General features: G+C 53.5%; 1 protein-coding gene across 1 annotated transcript in view; it reads left to right on the top strand.

Moving 5' to 3' along the window:
• RNF2 (ring finger protein 2) overlaps positions 1-21133 on the top strand; it is a 44024-nt gene that overhangs the window by 14051 nt on the left and 8840 nt on the right. The window contains exons 2-4 of the mRNA XM_040985370.1: positions 12598-12686; positions 18924-19084; positions 19856-20071. Coding sequence (XP_040841304.1) covers positions 12600-12686; positions 18924-19084; positions 19856-20071 — 464 coding nt within the window. The 5' untranslated portion in view covers positions 12598-12599. The remainder of the gene's footprint in view (positions 1-12597; positions 12687-18923; positions 19085-19855; positions 20072-21133) is intronic.

Here is a 21133-nt window from a genome sequence, read left to right on the forward strand (position 1 = left end):
GGGGCAGGTCCCAAGGCTTTTAGCCATTCTCCACTGCTTTCCCAAGGCACAAGCAGGGAGAGCTGGATGGGAAGTGGAGCAGCTGGGATGTGAACCAGCATCCATATGGGATCCTGGTGTAAGTAGAGCGAGGATTTATTCACTGAACCTTTGTGCCAGGTCCACAGTTGGCCATTTCATAGTATGTGGTTTAATGGTGTTACGTACCCATCACCAGCCAAATTGGATTCCCCATTGCTTCACATGGTAACCTCAGCAACTTTCCTGAACTCTTGAACTCACTTTTTTTTAGGGGTTTATGTATTTATTTGAAAGCAGTAGAAGATCTTCCATTCACTGGTTCATTCCTCAAATGGCCTCCATAGCCAGGGCGAGGCCAGGCTGAAGCCAAAATCTCTTCTGGGGCAGGAAAGTACTTGGCACAGAATCTACTGCCTCCCGGGCCCATTCCCCGCAGCTGGATTGGAAACTGAGTAGCTGGGATACAGTACTCTGTCAGTGTGGGATGTGGGTGTGCCGGCTGGGGCTGAGCCTCCCGTGCCCTGATGTCTTTTCCACCCCGTGTCTTCCTATGAATCTGTTAGCCTCCAGTATGGACAAGGAGAAGAAGAACAGGGCTACTGGCAAAATGACCAACTTTAGATTTGAATCCCAAGAGGAAGGAGGCCGGATTAGGGCCATTAGAGAAGGGTCTGTGTGTGGGGGTGAGTGGGGAGGCGGGATTAAAGCAGGTGACAGCAGTAGCAGATGAATATGTAGATCTTAACTGCAAGGGACACTTTAGGACCTTGAAAACATTGATTTTCTTTGTAGCAGTAACTTAATTATAGAGCCTAGAAAACATTACATTTGCTATTAGTATTCAACAACTTAATTAAGACTGGATAATGAAAATGTGGCAAATCACCATTGAGTGGGTTCTGCTCTATTCTGTAACACAGAAATATATAATCCAATCAGGAAATGATTATGTTGTCTTTGTAGATAAAGCTATTAGGTTACCAAAAGTAATTTAGATGGGTATTCCAGGTGGTTAGCACAGTGACAAGCTTTCAGTAAAGAGCACATCTTTAGGCCACCATGTTGGTGGGTGGAGTCTAGGTAAGTCTGCTCAGAGGTGCTGCTGTCTGAATCTTCCAGCCGCGTGCCTAGCCAGGCTTCCTGCTGGGGATCCTAGCTCCTTGTCCACTGCTGCCACGCGGTGGGTGAATCCTGGGCTTGTGGATGGCCAGAGTGACAACGGAGCCAGGCTTTGCCCGCTGGCCGCCTGGCAGCGAGCTCTGGGGCCTTAGGGATCTGAAATTACTGCCTAGGGACATCCATGGATAAGGCCACTGTAGCTGTAGGTGAGGAATGAATCCTGAGGGATTCCCAGTGACAGGGCCATTGTGCTTGCAGGGCTGGAGACAGACTGACCCAGCAATTGCAGCCACCAGCATGTGCATGAGCTGATTGGGGCGACGAATGGCCGGACCCTGTACTGGCAGGCACACACAAGAATCAGGCCTGGGACCACCTCAGGTGAAGTTTCTTTGGGGATTCCCCAACTGAATTGCTGGACTCAGAACCCCAACCAAGGAGAGAATTGCAGGTTCCATGGTCTGGCTGTGGAGTGCATGTGTCAGAGCTGGACCTCCTCAGTGGCTCAGATGGAGCAGCATATCCAGGTGCACATGGAGGATATGGCAGTACATTAGAGTCTGCAGAGGACACCTGGTACCTCAGCCGAGGACACCTGGTACCACAGCAGCGGACACCTGGTACTACAGCCGAGGACACCTGGTACTACAGCCGAGGACACCTGGTACCTCAGCCGAGGACACCTGGTACCACAGCCGAGGACACCTGGTACTACAGTCGAGGACACCTGGTACCTCAGCCGAGGACACCTGGTACCACAGCAGGGGACACCTGGTACCACAGCCGAGGACACCTGGTACCACAGCAGAGGACACCTGGTACCTCAGCCGAGGACACCTGGTACTACAGCCGAGGACACTGGTACCTCAGCAGAGGACAGAGGTCAAAACAAATTGATCAACTACCCCAACCAAGTATAGGCCATGAATATCTGGGCAAATGGAGACTGTAGGGTGGACTGTGTCAGCCAGTGGATTCTGGAGAGATTTCGTTGTGCTTGGAGTGGCAAGATTGGCAGAAATTCAGAACTACTGAACTATCAAAATCTCTTGAGCAGGACTTTGGGGCATGCCACACATCGGGGACCCTGGGGTGGTGTTGAGTGGCTGTCCTCCATCCTTGGGTGCTGAGGAGTTTGGGAGGCTGAGTGTGGCTTCTGTCCTTGTCTCCCCTCACCCCCAGATACAGGAAGGAAAACAAGAGAATGCGGAAGTGGTGATCTCACCCACCTCCCTGCAATCCTTGAGCCTAATCGTCCTAATCAACTAGGTAAAAATGATCAAAAGTAAAAATAGTTTTTTAAAAAAGAACACTGTGTAGAAGCTCAGGAATTGAGACCCGCTGCAGCCCGTGGGTTACACGGTGAGAATTACTGCAGGTGCTGGGCGGCAGTGGGACTGGGGGACTGCCGCCTCGGGGTCTGGCGCTGCCCACTGGCTTACCTGGTCTTGGTAAATTTCACAAATCTAGCAGCTGTGTCCTGTAAGCAGTGTTATAATTGAGAGAGAAATTGCTTATTTGCATGCTCACTATATAAGAGGAAAATGAAAATGCTAAAAATGGAGTTAATTTGATGCATCCTTTATTTTGGCCTGTTCAGAAGGGCCCATAAAGGTGGAACAAAAAGCTAAATATCTTATTTGAAAGAGCAGAAGCTTCTTAGTTTAGAAAAGCATCTCAAATACATGAAGAGAAATTGCCTTACAGGAAAATGGGATTATCTAATTTTATGAAGATTATATTTTCTGGTGGCTGTTTCAACTGTAAAATGCAAACTAAGGAAGGAAATCATACCCAGAATAGAGACTCAAGTGTAGCTGGTGGGGAGGTGCTTTCATTGGTGTGTAACGGGCTAAAACAGCCCGCAAAAGATGTCCACCTCGCAAGCCTCGGAACCTGGGGGTGCCACCTTGGAGAAAGGCTCTTTGCAGACCAGGAGTTCCAGCTGAAGTGGGAAGGAGTGGCCTGGAACAGCACAGACAGCCCGGCTGTCTGCTCACCTCCAGTTACAGCAGTCCCCCTTAAAGGGTAAACATACTCGTAAAGAACCCCATTGGTCTCAGTTCTTGGGGTGCACACTATACAGCTCGCCTAGGTAGACTAGGTTCATTCTAGGTGCTGTGAATATTCCAGACACTTTTTATAATGAAGGCAGCCAGTAAAGCTGTTTGTGCACACAACTCTTGAGAATTTTGCTCAAAATGTATGCGATTTTCCTCTTTTGAGCAAAACCGTTCAGCCTGTGACTCCGTTGTGTCTGCCCTCTTAGGGCTGTGCTACTAGATGCCTGGAACTTTCCAGCACAGAGCCAGCTCTTGCTTGCCTGTCTGCGGTCTCGAAGGGATTCCTCCTTGTATGAGAAGTAGAGCGCAGATGCTGTGATCGAAGAACCGGGTTCTTTCCCCGTGACCCAGCGCTTGCCACGCACTCCTGCGAGCCCAGGCTCAGGACATCCTGTCTGCTCCCCGGGCAGCCGAGCACCCGGCGTGGGATACTGCCGTCCCCCCGAAGGCGGTGTGCTTGGGTGGGAGCAGGGTCACCCCAAACCCTTTCTTGGAAGAATCCGCAGACTTCCGGAGAGATTGCAGTCAGACAAACCACGAACACAGAACATAATCTCTCTGTGTTTATCTTGGCTTCTAGGCGTAACGCTTACCCTTGACCCACATACAGGCTGCTGACAGCAGGCAACTGGCAAGCCCGCTCCTTCTGGCAAGCTTGCTTTGGTTCTAAGTAAGACTTAAATGAATAGTATTAGCCTATTCGTGACCAGAAAGATCCTGCTATGTCTTTTCAGTATTTGTCTCCTTGAAAATCATTCTTTTGGAAAGCGTAATTAATATGCAACTCTTGGTAATTTAGACAGTGACTGAATTTTTTCTTAATGTGTTGTGTGTTGGAGCCTAAGGAATGAGTGCATTTAAAAATTCAATTAAGGGCCCGGCAGGATAGAGTAGTGGTGAAATTCCTCGTCTTGCATGTGCCGGGATCCCATGTGGGCGCTGGCTGGTATCCTGGTGGCCCTGCTTCCCATCCAGCTCCCTGCTTGTAGCCTGGGAAAGCAGTTGAGGACGGCCCAAAGCCTTGGAACCCTGCACCCATGTGGGAGACCTGGAAGAAGCTCCTGGCTCCTGGCTTCAGATTGGCTCAGCTGCAGCTGTTGTGGCCACTTGAGTGAAGCATTGGACGGAAGATCTTCCTCTCTGTCTCTCCTCCTCTCTGTACATCTGAATTTCCAATAAAAATAAAACAAAACAAAACAAAACCCTGAATTAAGTAGAGGTGGAATTCAATTTTATGATTATCGCTTGTGGAATGTGCTGGGTGCTTCGTATGAGCATCTTACGCAAATAACCCTGACGATTTCTGCAGATAAAAAGCCATCAGGGTGGGAGGTGTGCCCGAGTGCCCAGCCAGTGGCTGGAGCCGGGCGACCTGAAGGCCACTGTCAGGGTGGCCTGAGTGGTGTCAGAGATGAGTGGGTACCGCCTGTATTTGGATGGTTTCCGTGTGTCCCCAGGAGCCCCTTCTTCGCTCCAGCAGTTTAAGGATGACATCTTACAGGCGAGTAGGAATGTCAGGAAGCTTCTGCATTGCTGCGTCTGCAGTTACTGTGACATAAAGGAGCATTTTTGTAGGAGCAGTGATTTGTGCTTGGGTCCCTGGATTAGTCTTCACGAGACTATCGCGTAAGTGAGCTAGGATATAAGTGAAGTTTTCAGAGTGGAGCCCCGGGCCCCGAAGGAGGCCGGTGTCAGTGTACCGTGCTCTGCCACAGTGGCAGACCCACCTCTCGTGTTTCTTTTCTTTTATATAAATTTATTTTATTTTTTATATTATTCCATAGTTGAGAAGGATATATACCCATGTAGACACTGAGTAGGATGGGGAGGGTCATGAAATGGGGGTGGATGAGACACTGCCTTCCCTCTTTTCTTTCTTCTTCCTGTGTCTGGGGGAGTTGGGAGAGGAGAGGGTGCTCCCCGCCGGCGGCCTCACCGCGTTAGCACCTGGGGATGGGGGTGGCTGCTGGCTGTCACGCCATGGTCCCCGATGGGGATGTTGCAAGGGTGCTGCTTGCCTGGTTTGGATAATCGTGCGATGCTGCTGGTTTCATCGCACCGAGGATGCCACCTCACGTGTTTCTAAAGGAAAGACTGAAATGAGAATGTGATTTCTCGTTGGAAACTTAAGGTAATTTTGTGGTGAAAAATTTGTGGTTTTATTTATTTATTTTTTTAATTGTTACTTTTCTTAAAGCCAGGATCAAGGTTTAGTAATACATCAGATTTTATATGTTACAGCCATATGTTTTTGAAATTTATCTGGAAATAGATGTAAAGTTTGTGGAACAGGGAGAGATAGTGTCAGAGCCCTATCAGTGTCCTCCCCCTGGGTGAGGGCTGTCCTTGTCCCCGGGTGAGGTCTGTCCTTGTCCCCGGGTGAGGGCTGTCCTTGTCCCCGGGTGAGGGCTGTCCTTGTCCCCGGGTGAGAGCTGTCCTTGTCCCCGGGTGAGGGCTGTCCTTGTGCCTGGATGAGGGCTGTCCTTGTCCCCGGGTGAGGGCTGTCCTTCCCCTGGATGAGGGCTGTCCTTGTCCCCGGGTGAGGGCTGTCCTTCCCCTGGATGAGGGCTGTCCTTGTCCCCGGGTGAGGGCTGTCCTTGTCCCCGGGTGAGGGCTGTCCTTGTCCCTGGATGAGGGCTGTCCTTGTCCCCGGGTGAGGGCTGTCCTTCCCCTGGGTGAGGGCTGTCCTTGTCCCCGGGTGAGGGCTGTCCTTCCCCTGGATGAGGGCTGTCCTTGTCCCCGGGTGAGAGCTGTCCTTGTCCCCGGGTGAGGGCTGTCCTTGTCCCTGGATGAGGGCTGTCCTTGTCCCCGGGTGAGAGCTGTCCTTGTCCCCGGGTGAGGGCTGTCCTTGTCCCTGGATGAGGGCTGTCCTTGTCCCCGGGTGAGGGCTGTCCTTTTTCCCGGGTGAGGGCTGTCCTTGTCACCGGGTGAGGGCTGTCCTTGTCACCGGGTGAGGGCTGTCCTTGTCCCTGGATGAGGGCTGTCCTTGTCCCCGGGTGAGGGCTGTCCTTGTCCCTGGATGAGGGCTGTCCTTGTCCCCGGGTGAGGGCTGTCCTTGTCCCCGGGTGAGGGCTGTCCTTGTCCCCGGGTGAGGGCTGTCCTTGTCCCTGGATGAGGGCTATCCTTGTCCCCGGGTGAGGGCTGTCCTTGTCCCCGGGTGAGGGCTGGCTGTCCTTGTCCCCGGGTGAGGGCTGTCCTTGTCCCCGGGTGAGGGCTGTCCTTGTCCCCGGGTGAGGGCTGTCCTTGTCCCGGGTGAGGGCTGTCCTTGTCCCCGGGTGAGGGCTGTCCTTGTCCCCGGGTGAGGGCTGTCCTGTCCCGGAGGGTTGTCCTTCCCCTGGATGAGGGCTGTCCTTGTGCCCGGGTGAGGGCTGTCCTTCCCCTGGGTGAGGGCTGTCCTTGTCCCCGGGTGAGGGCTGTCCTTCCCCTGGATGAGGGCTGTCCTTGTCCCCGGGTGAGGGCTGGCTGTCCTTGTCCCCGGGTGAGGGCTGTCCTTGTCCCCGGGTGAGGGCTGGCTGTCCTTGTCCCCGGGTGAGGGCTGTCCTTGTCCCCGGGTGAGGGCTGGCTGTCCTTGTCCCCGGGTGAGGGCTGTCCTTTTTCCCGGGTGAGGGCTGTCCTTGTCCCTGGATGAGGGCTGTCCTTGTCCCCGGGTGAGGGCTGTCCTTGTCCCCCTGGGTGAGGGCTCTCCTTGTCCCCGGGTGAGGGCTGTCCTTGTCCCCGGGTGAGGGCTGTCCTTGTCCCCGGGTGAGGGCTGTCCTTGTCCCTGGATGAGGGCTCTCCTTGTCCCCGGGTGAGGGCTGTCCTTGTCCCCGGGTGAGGGCTGTCCTTGTCCCCGGGTGAGGGCTGTCCTTGTCCCCGGGTGAGGGCTGTCCTTGTCCCCGGGTGAGGGTTGTCCTTCCCCTGGATGAGAGCTGTCCTTGTGCCCGGGTGAGGGCTGTCCTTCCCCTGGGTGAGGGCTGTCCTTGTCCCTGGGTGAGGGCTGTCCTTGTCCCCTGGGTGAGGGCTCTCCTTGTCCCCGGGTGAGGGCTGTCCTTGTCCCTGGGTGAGGGCTGTCCTTGTCCCTGGGTGAGGGCTGTCCTTGTCCCCGGGTGAGGGTTGTCCTTCCCCTGGATGAGGGCTGTCCTTGTGCCCGGGTGAGGGCTGTCCTTCCCCTGGGTGAGTGCTGTCCTTGTCCCTGGGTGAGGGCTGTCCTTCCCCTGGATGAGGGCTGGCTGTCCTTGTCCCCGGGTGAGGGCTGTCCTTGTCCCCGGGTGAGAGCTGTCCTTGTCCCCGGGTGAGGGCTGTCCTTGTCCCTGGATGAGGGCTGTCCTTGTCCCCGGGTGAGGGCTGTCCTTGTCCCGGGTGAGGTCTGTCCTTGTCCCCGGGTGAGAGCTGTCCTTGTCCCCGGGTGAGGGCTGTCCTTCCCCTGGATGAGGGCTGTCCTTGTCCCCGGGTGAGGGCTGTCCTTGTCCCCGGGTGAGGGCTGTCCTTGTCCCTGGGTGAGGGCTGTCCTTGTCCCTGGGTGAGGGCTGTCCTTGTCCCCGGGTGAGGGTTGTCCTTCCCCTGGATGAGGGCTGTCCTTGTGCCCGGGTGAGGGCTGTCCTTCCCCTGGGTGAGTGCTGTCCTTGTCCCTGGGTGAGGGCTGTCCTTCCCCTGGATGAGGGCTGGCTGTCCTTGTCCCCGGGTGAGAGCTGTCCTTGTCCCCGGGTGAGGGCTGTCCTTGTCCCTGGATGAGGGCTGTCCTTGTCCCCGGGTGAGGGCTGTCCTTGTCCCGGGTGAGGTCTGTCCTTGTCCCCGGGTGAGAGCTGTCCTTGTCCCCGGGTGAGGGCTGTCCTTCCCCTGGATGAGGGCTGTCCTTGTCCCCGGGTGAGGGCTGTCCTTGTCCCCGGGTGAGGGCTGTCCTTGTCCCCGGGTGAGGGCTGTCCTTCCCCTGGTGAGGTCTGTCCTTGTCCCTGGGTGAGGGCTGTCCTTCCCCTGGGTGAGGGCTGGCTGTTCCTTTGGTAGGTGAGGAAGGTGAGGTAGGTGAGAGTGAAGTTGAATGAGAAGTCCTCAGAAATTTTATGGAAATCTGTGCACTATGGAAAAAGTATGGATGAGTTTGATGGTTTTTTACTGCCAGAATAAGCATCTCTTAGTCGCACTGCCCTACAGACTTGTCAGGTCCTCTACCTGCCCGCCAGCTCCTGCCCTGAGAGAGAGCGATGCTCCCTAAACAGACACGTGTCTCTGGGAACAGGGGCGTAAGACGATCGTTACTTCTTCATCTTGGTCTCGGGGATTTCGGCTCCTGGCGTGTCCATCACCTGAAAGGAAGCCCGTTGTCGGGCCCTTGACCTTGGCTTGCAGCTTACTCAGTCTGGCCGTGCACAAGCGGGGCAGTGTTGCACGTGGAGGATGGATCGGTGGTTAAGTCTGTTTCTCACATTTGTGTGTGTGTGTGTGGCAGAATCTTAGGCGTGAGAGCAGTTCCGTGCAGGTAGAGGACAAGCTGGTGAAGATTGAAAACGTGATGGCCAGTGTGCCCCAAGCACGAACAAACCCAAGTTGCAACCACGTTGGGGATTTGGGTTTCCATTTAATTGTTCAATAGGATCTTAGTGTTCTTCTGCCCTAGAACTTGAGATGTCATCTCGTGTCGTCTCATACAGCCATGGTTTCCTGTACTCTGGCTGCATCCCCTAGCCATTTACTGTTAACAAACCTTTGTGATTTTTTGGCTATAACATTATGCTGTGGCTGTCCTTATGTATACATTTGTTTTGCACTTGCATCAGAATTTTGGGGGTGTGTTTCCTAAGAGAGCCTTAGGCCAGTTCTGAAGCGCGTTGTCACGTTGCCTGAGTCGGGCACCCCTCAGAAGGGAGGAGTCGGCCCCTGCAGTGGGCTGTTGCCGTCTGGTATGGTCAGTGAGCGTGGACACTGGACAGTCTCAGGGAGGGCTCCAGGCTGTTGTGTTACTCTCTCACCAGCAGCCACTTCTCAAGGACTGTCTTGATTCACAGCCATTAATTTTCTTGGATTTTTTTTTTAGAAAGACTGATTATTTTGGAGTTTAGGGTATGTGCATATTTGTGGTTCTAAGGAGCGCTATGTCTACTCTGCAACTGGGAAAGGATGGGATATCACAATAACCAGGAAGCCTTACAGTTGACCCATTGCTTGGAAGGGTAGAGTCATGTCACGACGTGGGACTTGGAAGGGGCTTCCGTTCCAGAGGTGTGACTCTAAGTGTCACTGGCCACTGGTGTTTACGTCTCTAACTTCTCCCTCCTCATCTGCATTCCCAAGGGGGGGAGGGCTGACATGATGGTGCCGTGTCCAGTGACCTTACTGCTGCTTGGAGTCCTGGATCCTGTGAGCTTCCAGTCCAGCCTGGAAAGCAGGGGTGATGGTTCAGGCTCCTGTGCGCCTGCTGTGCGGGACCCTGGAGAAGTTCCTGGCTTTGGGCTGTGGCTGTGCAGTGTGTGGTGAACCAGAGGATGGAGAATCTCCCTGTCTCCCTCTTCTTACGTCATTCTGACTTTTGTAGGCCTTAATATTTTTTCTTTTCCCAATTCTGTAACCACATGACTGGTTCCAGGGACCCAATAAGAATCACCTGATTAGTGTGAACTGTGTCACAGTTGGAAGGGAATTACAAGTAAGAAAAGCTTCTTTCCTGTTGGGAAATCCCAAGGGTTTTGGAGGCCCTGGGACGCAGAGCAAGCCTGGGAGAGTGTAGGTTGAGTGTCCTCTGAAATGCACGTTCACAGTGGGCCACCTTGGAGGTGAGGATCCAGTTCCTCTCTGTTTCATGTATATCCTGGAGGTGGTCTTAGACTGGTTTATACTGTGCCCGAGGAGGGCAGGTGCACACCGGGTGCCTGAGGGGGGCAGCTGCACACCGGGTGCCTGAGGGGTGCAGGTGCACACTGGGTGCCCGAGGAGGGCAGGTGCTCACCGGGTGCCCGAGGAGGGCAGGTGCACACTGGGTGCTGTGTGTTTTGTGAGAAAATGTCGCAGGTATGCTGATTCGTTTTGAGGCCTCAGCTAGCTGGTCTAGCTGAACAAGGCTGGCCGGTGCTGGTTGGGGATCTTCTCCAGAGCTTCTTTCTGTTGTGTTTGACATGCCCCACATTGCCCATGTAGCCGAGTAATTGCAGATCATCCTTGGGGACCTCGTGCCATTTAGCCTAATAAGCAGAGTCATTTAGGAGAGCAGTTACAGGAGTGATGTCTGGAGAAATTGGTGGCTTTTCCTTTGATGCTTACACAATGGTGGTCTGCTGATCTAGCCCAGAGTGTGGCAGTGAGGGCAGGCTGTCTGAGCAGGGCCACCCACGGCGCAGTGGTCAGTAAGTAGCCTGAGCTCTGGGGTTTCGGCCTCAGTGAGGGGCAGGGCTTTCCCAGAGTCCCGTGCACTGCCTGGAGGGGACGGTCTGTGTGACCAGTTTAATGTCAGGTTTGCCACAGCTTCCTCACTCGTCTCACTTTCTGTATTTGTATTTGAAAAGCAGAGTTAGAAAGATGTAATATTTGCTGGTTCACTTCTCAAATGGCTGCAGTAATGAGGGCTGGGACAGGCTGACGCCAGGAGCTTCATCTGGGCCTCCCGCGTGGGTGCAGGGGCCTACCCAGGACCATCTTCCACTGCATTCCCAGGTGCCTTGGCAGGAAACGGAGCAGCCCCTGGGATACTGGTGCTGCCGAGCTGGGATACGGGTCACACTGCCTTCGCAGTAGCCCCAGCAGGTCCCTGTTCTGCCTAGAGCCTGTTTGCACTGCGGAGCAGCCTGACAGAGACTTACCTCAGCTCCACCACGGCCTCCCCGACCCCCTCAGTGTCTGTGCTGTCACCGCGGCCTCCCCGAACCCCTCAGTATCCATGCTCACTGCGGCCTCCCCGACCCCCTCAGTGTCTGTGCTGTCACCGCGGCCTCCCCGAGCCCCTCAGTATCCATGCTCACCGCGGCCTCCCCGACCCCCTCAGTGTCCGTGCTGTCACCACGGCCTCCCCGACCCCCTCAGTGTCCGTGCTGTCACCGCGGCCTCCCCAACCCCCTCAGTATCCATGCTCACCACGGCCTCCCCGACCCCCTCAGTGTCCGTGCTGTCACCGCGGCCTCCCCGACCCCCTCAGTGTCCATGCTGCCCAGTTGTAGTTTGTCAGTTCACAAGCGAGGTTTCCGGGGTCGTTCGCTCTGGCTGGTAATGTGTAGGTGCCTGTGAAATCTGTGGAGCCTAACCTGTTGTACAGAATGGTTTATTGTCTGTGGTCATCTTCCCCGCTCGTGTGAGGGCGCTTCATGGAGTCGGTAGGAAGATGGCGTTATTTCTGTGCAGGGGCAGAGCTGGACTGCAGGGCTGCGCTGGAGGGTGGTGGGACTTACTGATTTAGTTAGAAATTCTATGATCCTGAGTTTCAGGAACGTGTTTATTGTTGAGGGTAGAGAGACTTGCACATATTTAATAGTAACAAAATACTTGCGATATTGTTATGTACTTCTGTGCGCCAGCTGTATTTTTTTTTTCAGATAGTTTATATTTTAAATGCAAAGATTCTTGAGCTTTTCTTCTTTAATTTTTGAGGACCCATTATATAACTGGTTTCTACTATTGTCAGGATTAACAATTTATAAATATCAGCTTTGAGATTTATTTCCTATCTAAGTCTGTTGCCTGCTATGACAAAATAAACCAGATTTTATATTCAAACTGACGCAGGTCCACGGCTCGCAGAGGCTGGCTTGTCCCAGAGGAAGGCGCAGCAGCCTTGTGTCTGGAGAGGGCTGCGAGTCTTTGGCGTGTCCTTCCATGGGAAGCGAACAGGGGTCTCTAGTCTCTCATGCAAGGACAGCAGGCCCGCTGGGGGTGGGGGCGGCACCTGTGGCCGGCACCTGTCACCACACGGGCTGTAGAGTTTGTGGGGAACTCCTGCTTGCCCTGAGGCTGCAGTCGTGGAACTTCCTGAAACGCAGTGGCCATGGGCGGTGACGGGAGGGAAGGTGCCCAGCCTGGACATGGAACGCCCGGACACGGGAGTCCCGCAAGATGATGCGGCCCACAGAGGGGCCAGCGGCTCGAGGCTGGACCACCTTCTTGCAGGCGAAGGGCGGGGGAGGCTTTTGGAAGTGTCAGAGTAGTGCGAAGATGTTTTGGGAGAGCGTGAGACGGGAGAACAGCCTGCGGTGTGCAGCACCTCCTCGGGTCTCTGTGGGTGCTTCCCTTTCCGCCTCGGCCTCTTGGTTAGTGGCATTGCTTTAAGGGGAAGACGGCTCTGCTGCTCTTGGTGGTCGGGGAGCCCCAGGGAAAGCCCCTCCTGGCTGCCCAGTCCTGAGCCCCAGTGATGTCAGCTGCTGACTGGGCTGGGGGTGGATGCACACACAAGTCCTAGTACTTCCTCTGCAAATACTGAATCATTTGTCCTCTTTGTTCCTAGCAATGTCTCAGGCCGTGCAGACAAATGGAACCCAGCCATTAAGCAAAACGTGGGAGCTCAGTTTATATGAACTGCAACGGACACCTCAGGTAATACAAGGAGACTTAGGGGCGTAGAAGACATGTAAGCCAAGGTATTGTTTAGAAGATGAAGTTTGTCATTTTATTTTTAAAGATTTATTTTTACCATTTTTTAATTGGAAAGGCGGATATACAGAGAGGAGAGACAGAGAGGAAGATCTTCCGTCCGATGATTCACTCCCCAAGTGAGCGCAACGGGCCGATACTATGCCAATCCGAAGCCAGGAGCCTCTTCCGGGTCTCCCACGTGGGTGCAGGGTCCCAAAGCCTTGGGCCATCCTCGACTGCCCTCCCGGGCCACGGGCAGGGAGCTGGAAGGGAAGCGGGGTTGCTGGGACCAGAACCGGCGCCCACATGGGATCCCGGGGGTGCAAGGCGAGGACCTTTAACCACTTGCGCCACCGCGCCGGGCCCGAAGTTTGTCATTTTATAACAGCTGTGGCAAATTAGCGTTTAAGTAGGCCTGACTCTGGCTGACACTCGGTTCAGCAGATGGTGAGCTCTCTGCCAGCACCAGGGTTTATGGCACTTGGACAAGAAAGTATCCCTGGAGGCAAGCATGTGGGAGGGTGTCCCTATGAGTGACAGCCAGGGACAGCTGTCTCGGGAGGGTGAAGCGGCTCAAGCGGGGGGGTAGGTTTGGAGACTGCGTCTGTTGGGCGCTGGCCTTGTGGACTGAGATGCTGGCAGAGAGGCAGGCCCAGCGTCAGTGTAAACCTGGCTAAACATGAAATCTAGGGGCTGCCGCACATTCTAAGCTGCGGGAATGGACCACCACAGAGCACAGGAGAAGGCTGGCCTTCCAGAGAAAGTAGGTCGGGGCTGGTGGCCTGGTGGGCAAAGCTGCTACCTGTGACACTGGCATTTCATACGGGTGCCAGTGTGTGTCCTGCCCACTTCTGGTCCAGCTTCCTGATAACAGCTTGAGAAAAGTAATGGAAGATGGCCCAAGTGCTGGGGCGCTGCCATCTGCGTAGGAGACCTGAGGGACACTGCTGGCCACTGGCCATTGGAGCCATCGGGGACTGAGGCAGTGGCTGGAAGATTTCTGTGTATTCTAAGTTTCAAATACTAGTAGAGTTGTGAAGGCAGGCCAGTCTCACTGGAGTTAGAACTTCCATGTGTCTGCTTGATGACTAGGGAGCCTGAGCATCTTTCCGTGTGCCTTTTAGCCATTTGAACTTGTTGTTTTGGAAGACGCCTGCTCATTTCCTTACCTGTTGCCTCCCAGGGTGGTTTTGCTGTCGCTGAGTTTCCGAAGTTGTTTGTAAACCCTGGATATTAGTCCCGTTTTTGATGTGCAGTGTGAAAACATTTTCTCCCACTCTGTCAGTCACTCCTTTGCTGGACAGAAGCTGCTTGGTTTGATGTAGTCCATTTGTTCATTTTGACTTTGACTGCCTGTGCTTTGGGTGACTTATTTATTTTTTAAAGATGTATTTATTTTTATTGGAAAGTCAGGTATAGAGAAGGAGAGACAGAGAGGAAAATCTTCTGTCTGCTGGTTCACCCCCCAAGTGGCCACAACGGCTGGAGCTGAGCTGATCTGAAGCCAGGAGCCTCTTCCAGGTCTCCCACGTGGGTGCAGGGTCCCAAGGCTTTGGGCTGTCCTCAACTGCTTTCCCAGGCCACAGGCAGGGAGCTGGATGGGAAGTGGAGCTGTTGGGATTAGAACCAGCGCCCATTTGGGATCCTGTGCGTTCACAGCGAGGACTTTAGCTGCTAGGCTATTGTGCTGGGCTCTCCACTGAATTTCAAATTGCTGCATTGTGTTCTTCATTTCTGGTAATTGGGCTTCATTTTGTTTCAGTGCTGCTATTTCCTGTGTGACATATTCTTTTTTTTTTTAATTTTATTTTGACATAATTTACATAGTTAATTAGGGTAAGAAGGTTCAAGGGCTACAGGAAAGTGGATAATACTAGTATGTTTTCCATATTGTTACCTTCATATTTAAGGGAGAAGGCCCACCCAATTTCCCACCCTCCCCAGGTCCCGGATGTAGGGCATGCTCTGAGGTTCTTGCTCAAGTGGTTTTGATATTGCAGCAGTTATGAATCGCTGTCAATCTTGCCACTCCAAGCACTATGAGGGCTTTGAAAAATCCACTGATTGACATAGTCCATCATAGATGATATGGTTGGTTGACCTGTTCTGTCTTCTCTCTTTTCTTCATTAGGGTTCTGAGTCCAGCATTTAGATTAGAAAGATCTCCAAAGAAACTTCTTGTATGTGCTAACAAGTACAGGGCCTGGCACCGTCCATCGCTCCAATCAGCTGGTGGTTGCAATTGCTGGGTTGGTCTGTTTTCACTCCCGACTTCCACTGGAACCAATGGGTGTTGCAGTCCAGCCTGGTTCTGCCCAGCACATACTTGGCCCTCACATAAACCAGTGGGAGCTGCAGCCTAGTTGGAGCGACCCACAATAACCCCCACCAGGCCCACCCCCTACCCTGGTTTGCCAGTAAGTGTAGCAGTAATCCAGTCTGTCCCACACCCCATTCCACCCCAGCCGCTATCTTAGTTGTATGTCCTCCTGTGGAAGTGGTAACCCAAGAGGGATGAGCCCACTATTTCCCTCCCAGGCCTCTCCCACTCCCAGATTCCAGCTGATGCTGTGGCTAAGCCCAAACAACCCTCGCCCACTTTAATTTTGTTTGCACCAGTAGGAATAATCTGCCCAGCCCGGCTTTTCCCTGATCTGGTCCACATGAGGCGCACAGGTGTGGTAGCTCTGCCTAGTCTGGTCTGCCCCCATCCCACCCCATGCTCTCCTGCGGAAGTAGCTGTCCTGCAAAGGAACCCTCCCTTATTCCCCTGCCGGCTCTGTCCACTTCCTTTCTTGTTCTCAGGCTGGTTGGGCGCTGCGGTCCCTTCCGGTACAGGCAACCTCACCTCGGCATTCCATAATGTGCACTAGTCTTTGTTGCGACCGACCCTGGGTCGACCCACACTGGTGCCTGGATTTGCCAGTGGATGACGTGGACAGATTCAGCCTGGTCTTGCCCCTACATCTGCCAATTGTATGCCAGTGGGTAGCTTTCCATGGCCTTTTCCGGGCTGTTTCCTATCATGTTTCTTGCGTTTACCTGCCGGGTCTGTGTCCTGCCAGAGGAGTTGCCCGGGCTCCTCCATCAGAACCTCTCCCAATGCCAGGTTTCACGCTTACCAGTGGGTCCATGAGCCAACCCTACTCAGTCCACCTCCTGTCATAGCAGGAACTGTGGCTTTTCCTGACTGGCCTTCCACCCAATCTGGTTCTTGCTGTTGGATGTTCCAGCCCAGCCATGGTTTGTCCATACCCACGTATGGCTCACACATGGCTCAGTAGGGGTTTGAGACCCTGCCTAGTCCATCCCACATCTGCCCTGGTCCTCCAGAACACCAGGGGGAGTCGGGGTCCGGCCCGGTTCGGTGCATCCAATCCCAGTCCACACTTGTGCCAAGGGAGACTACAACTGTTTCCAGATCAGAACACAGCCCCCCTTCCAGGCCACACGCCTCTTGGTGGGAACCTCAGCCCAGCTAGGGTTGTCCCCTTAGCTCCCCAGCCGGTTCTGTTCCCAGCCATAGATCACTTGCCTGCCAATGGATGCTCTGACTCAGCTTGGCACGGCCCCTCCCCTATCCTGAACTCTGCATTAAACACTGTGGCTTAGCGTCCCTGGCTTCCGCAGACCAGTAGGTACAAGAGCCTAGCTCGGCATGACCTCTGCTCCCTACTGGTTTCTAGTTTTACTTGTGGGCTAAGGTTTGCTCAGTCGTGCCTGATCTACTCTGTTCCATTACGAGTTGACACATTAGCCAGCTGTTGGAGCTACTTTTGCAGGACAAGCCCCAAGCCATAGCTTCTGCATGACTGGTGTTTGGTGCTCAGCATTATTAGTGATTAAAAGTTTTGCTAAGGAAGAGTTACTGCCTGTTTCAGGTCCAAGAAGCACAATGGGTTCAACCTGGAGCTCATTAAGCAGCAACTCAAAGAACCAAATCCCCAGAGCTCCCCGGCCGGGCAGCCAGCAGGCGGAGCCTGGCACCAAATGACGCACTGGCCGCCCGGGAACAGCTCAGCACATGGTGGCTGTGCCCATGGCGACTGTCCGGGATCTAGGCATGAGACGCCCCGTCCTGAGACCCACCAGCTGCCAGGAGGCTACTGGAGGTTTAAATAACCCAGGCCCAAGGTTGCGCCCCTCCCAAATCCCATTCACCGCCCCATGCGGCGGGTGGGTCCCGGACCTGCCCAGTCCCGGAGGCCTCCCCCCTTGGTCTACTCGCCCCGAAGGAAGCAGCCCCCGGAACCCAGTGACATATTCTTAAACTCCTTGTCCTATAAATGCTTCTCGTTGATAAGAAGCGTCATAACAATTGTAAAAATTCCTTACCCCGGTTCCTCTGTGTGTTCCTCAGTTAATTGTGAAGTTTACAAAGGCTTTTGTTCCTTTGTGGGAGGCTTTGGTAGTATTCGTTACGCCTCTGTCTCTTTTGCCGAGCTTTTTTCTCCTTGGGGCTGGTTTTTTCAGCTGTGTTGTTGGTAGATCTACAGGTGGACTTTACTGATCACGATCAGTACCTGGTTCTTTGTTTGCAAGGCTCAGTCCCGTGTTCCCGTGGCATGCTCCTGGCTCAGCTCTCCAGCCCCTGTCATTCCGTGCTGTGACCACCCTGCTGCCTGCTCAGCCTTTCTCCAGCTTACAGTTTTGTACCCAGGATTAGGGAGACGCCAGGTGCCCTAAATCACATGGTTCCTCTTGCCAGAACCGGCTGGCAGGTGGGTCTGGATGCAGCCCGTGCCTGCTTTGGGTGGAGCCTGTGAGATGCAGTGTTGTCCTGGCGGGACCAGTGCAGTGCGTTGACCCGGAAGTGAGTTCTCTCCCCACTTAATGCATGCTCAGCTCACTGCTGTCCCTCCTCCAGTGCCTTTCCCCAAGTTCACAGAATGGCACCTGGTGTGGTACTGGTGGGAGTCTGGGCCATGAAATCCACCCTGTCCCCATACCTGCCTGCCTGGGCACTGCCACCCTGCTTCTCGTGCTGGGATTAAACGTCGGCAGGACTTACAGTCCTGTGGCTAGGCTCACCTCCCGAGTTTCTGGTGAACTCCGCTCCCTACCGCCTGGTGGAGTTCCCGTTGCTGCGGGGGGTAGTACTACATGTTACACTCAGTGCGCCATGCTTCACTCAGGGTTTGGGGGATTTGCCAGAAAACCTGACCCCGTGTGAAGAAAGACCCAGGGTTTGTGGCCTTCGGAGGTAATTGTCAAGTCCTGTTACATTATTTGTAAGAGAATACTTTTTATTGGAATCTTATTATTTTAATTGGAGTAGGAAACGTGATTTATAAAAATGGTGTAACTTTTTTTCAAAGATTTATTTATTTTTCTTGGAAAGTAAGGTATAGAGAGAGGAAGAGAGAGAGGGGAAGATCTTCCAGCTGCTGGTTCACTCCCTAAGTGGCTTCAGTGGCCAGAGCTAAGCTGATCTGAAGCCAGGAGCTTCTTTGGGGTCTCCCATGTGGGTGCAGGACCCCAAGGCGTTGAGCCGTCCTCTGCTGCTCTCCCAGGCCACAGGCAGGGAACTGGGTGGGAAGTGGGGCAGCTGGGATTAGAACCAGTGTCCATATGGGATCCTGGTGCATGCCATGCCGGGCCCTCCAAAATAGTGTAACTTTAAAAAAAGATTATTTATGTGAAAGGCAGAATATGAGAGGGAGAGGGGTCTTTATCTAGATGTTCACTCCCCAAATGGCTAGCGGCCAGTGCTGGGTAGGCCACAACTGGGGCTTCGTCTGAGTCTCCCACATGGTGCAAGGGCCCGAGCCTTGAACCGTCTTCCACTGCCTTCCCACGCGATACTGGCATTGTGGGTGGCGGTTTGATATACTGTGCCACATGCCAACACTGTAGTGGTATAATCTTTGTGGAAGAATTCTTGGGGTTCATTAGCCCTAATGTCCTCATAACCCGTTAATGTCATGTAACTCACTAATCAAGACTAGAACTCGGGTTTATTATACTAGGCTGTTTTTACGAACACATTATCTTTGGTGTAAGGAATGCGTATGGCGTGCAGTGTGACAGGGCTGACATAAGTTAGACAAGATTGTCACAGAAACAGGACAGGTAAGTTGGAAGAATGGTGACCCTGGGATAGCTGTAGACGTTGCATTTTACCATTTTCAGTAATCTGTTTGAACTTCTCTGGTTACAAAGAAAGAGTAGTGCTTAATTTTCAGGTGACTTTTCCAGGAGGCAATAACAGATGGCTTGGAAATTGTGGTTTCGCCCCGAAGTCTGCACAGTGAGCTCATGTGCCCGATCTGCTTGGACATGCTCAAGAACACCATGACCACCAAGGAGTGCCTGCATCGCTTCTGCGCCGACTGTATCATCACAGCCCTCAGGAGCGGGTGAGTCCTGTGCCCGTGCCCTCAGGAGCAGGTGGGTCGGGCCACGCCCAGGGTGCCCTGTGCCCGTGCCCTCAGGAGCAGGTGGGTCCTGTGCCCGTGCCCTCAGGAGCGGGTGGGTCGGGCCACGCCCGGGGTGCCCTGTGCCCGTGCCCTCAGGAGCAGGTGGGTTGGGCCACGCCCAGGGTGCCCTGTGCCCGTGCCCTCAGGAGCGGGTGGGTTTGGGCAGGCCCGTGCCCTCAGGTGGAGCAGCATTCCTGGACATGCTTCTCGCAGCTGCGTGGTAGCTACTCTGTAGTTAGTACAGTTTGCTTTACGTGCTGTCAGGAACTTTATTAGGATGAGTGTTTTGAGCACATAGCATGAAAACATGGTTTTCCTACTTAACTATGTAAAGTCATGTTCTTAGGAAAATGCCTGTTCAATGAAACGAGTGATAGCATACAGTAATACTAGTGGCTGGTCTTTTCTTGAATGGCATTGGTATCAGGGTGTTAGCAAAAGATCTGTTTTTGGTTTTTTTTTTTAGTTTCCTAGATAGTCATATACATTATTGAGAAGTTTTCAGACTGTTTTTGTAAATATCTGAGAGTATTTAAGATTTCTAAAATATTGCTTACCTGCTAATCAGATTTTTAAGAAGTTGGGGTTAATTAGTTTATATTCCTTGAATTATTAGAAGTTTTGGAATAAAGTGAGTCGTTCACAAGTTGGATATTTTTGTTTATAGCCAAAGCTGCGGTTGTTTCATGTTTTCTTTTTCCTCTTGTTTAGCAACAAAGAATGCCCTACCTGTCGGAAAAAGCTAGTTTCCAAAAGGTCCCTGAGGCCGGACCCCAACTTCGATGCGCTCATCAGCAAGATCTACCCGAGTCGGGACGAGTACGAAGCTCACCAGGAGCGCGTGCTGGCCAGGATCAACAAGCACAACAACCAGCAGGCACTGAGCCACAGCATCGAGGAGGGACTCAAGATCCAGGCCATGAACAGGTGCCCGCCGGGAGGCCGGGAGGCCAGGACGGCCAAGGAGGCCAAGGAGGCCAGGGAGTCTGGGAGGCCAGGACGGCCAAGGAGGCCAAGGAGGCCAGGACGGCCAAGGAGGCCAGGGAGGCCAGGACGGCCAAGGAGGCCAGGGAGGCCGGGAGGCCAGGACGGCCAAGGAGGCCAGGGAGGCCGGGAGGCCAGGACGGCCAAGGAGGCCAGGGAGGCCGGGAGGCCAGGACGGCCAAGGAGGCCAGGGAGGCCGGGAGGCCAGGACAGGCTGCCTGGATATCGGGGTCCCTCGTCCCGCGAGCAAGACCCCGATACTGTAAAGAGTCTTAAAAAAGTTTATTGGGTAAGACTTCAAGCGTTGTGGCAAAGTGAAAGCAGTTACAGCACTTGTAAGATTTATTACAGTAAAGCAAAAGCAGCCTAGTGCTAGCTAGCAATAGCCTTGAAGTGATAGCGATAGCTCTAGCTCTAACAGTGCGCCTGGTGGAATCTCCTCATTAACTATTTTTCACCCAGACCTTTTTATATTACTCAAACCAATCCATACACAGTTCTTCACATCATGTGATAAGCACACCAATCATGACTTAGGTCACATAGCTTCCCTACGTGCTTGGCCCAATCCTCAGTAACTTCCCAAAACCTGTTTACCACCTTTGTGCCACAAAGCAATGGTCAACAAGCGCCATCTTTGAGGCGCGGCTCTGCTCTCCACACCTGGACACTTGTGCACGCCTGTGTCTTTAGCTTTGACTTCTGTGTCGTCTACTGCTCCTCGTGTTCCATTGTGTTCTCTTTAGAACAGAACTTCTTGCAGGAATTGATTGTGCCTATTTCTAATTTCCTTAAAAACAAAAGAAAACATGTTTAGGTAAAGAGGTAGAGACAGATGCTCTGAGGTCTTCTGGCCTCTGCTTTCCTGTCCAGATGCCCACTGTGGCTGGGGCTGAGCCAGGCCAGAGCCCTGGAGCCTGGGGCCCATTGGGACTTGATGTGCATTAGCAGGGAGCTGGGATCAGAGAGAGGCATGTGTGGAGTGCTGCAGGCTCGCCAGGCAGC

Source organism: Ochotona curzoniae, unplaced genomic scaffold, assembly GCF_017591425.1.
Source record: "Ochotona curzoniae isolate NIBS_2020 unplaced genomic scaffold, NIBS_Ocur_1.0 contig_430, whole genome shotgun sequence".
Classification (NCBI taxonomy): domain Eukaryota; kingdom Metazoa; phylum Chordata; class Mammalia; order Lagomorpha; family Ochotonidae; genus Ochotona; species Ochotona curzoniae.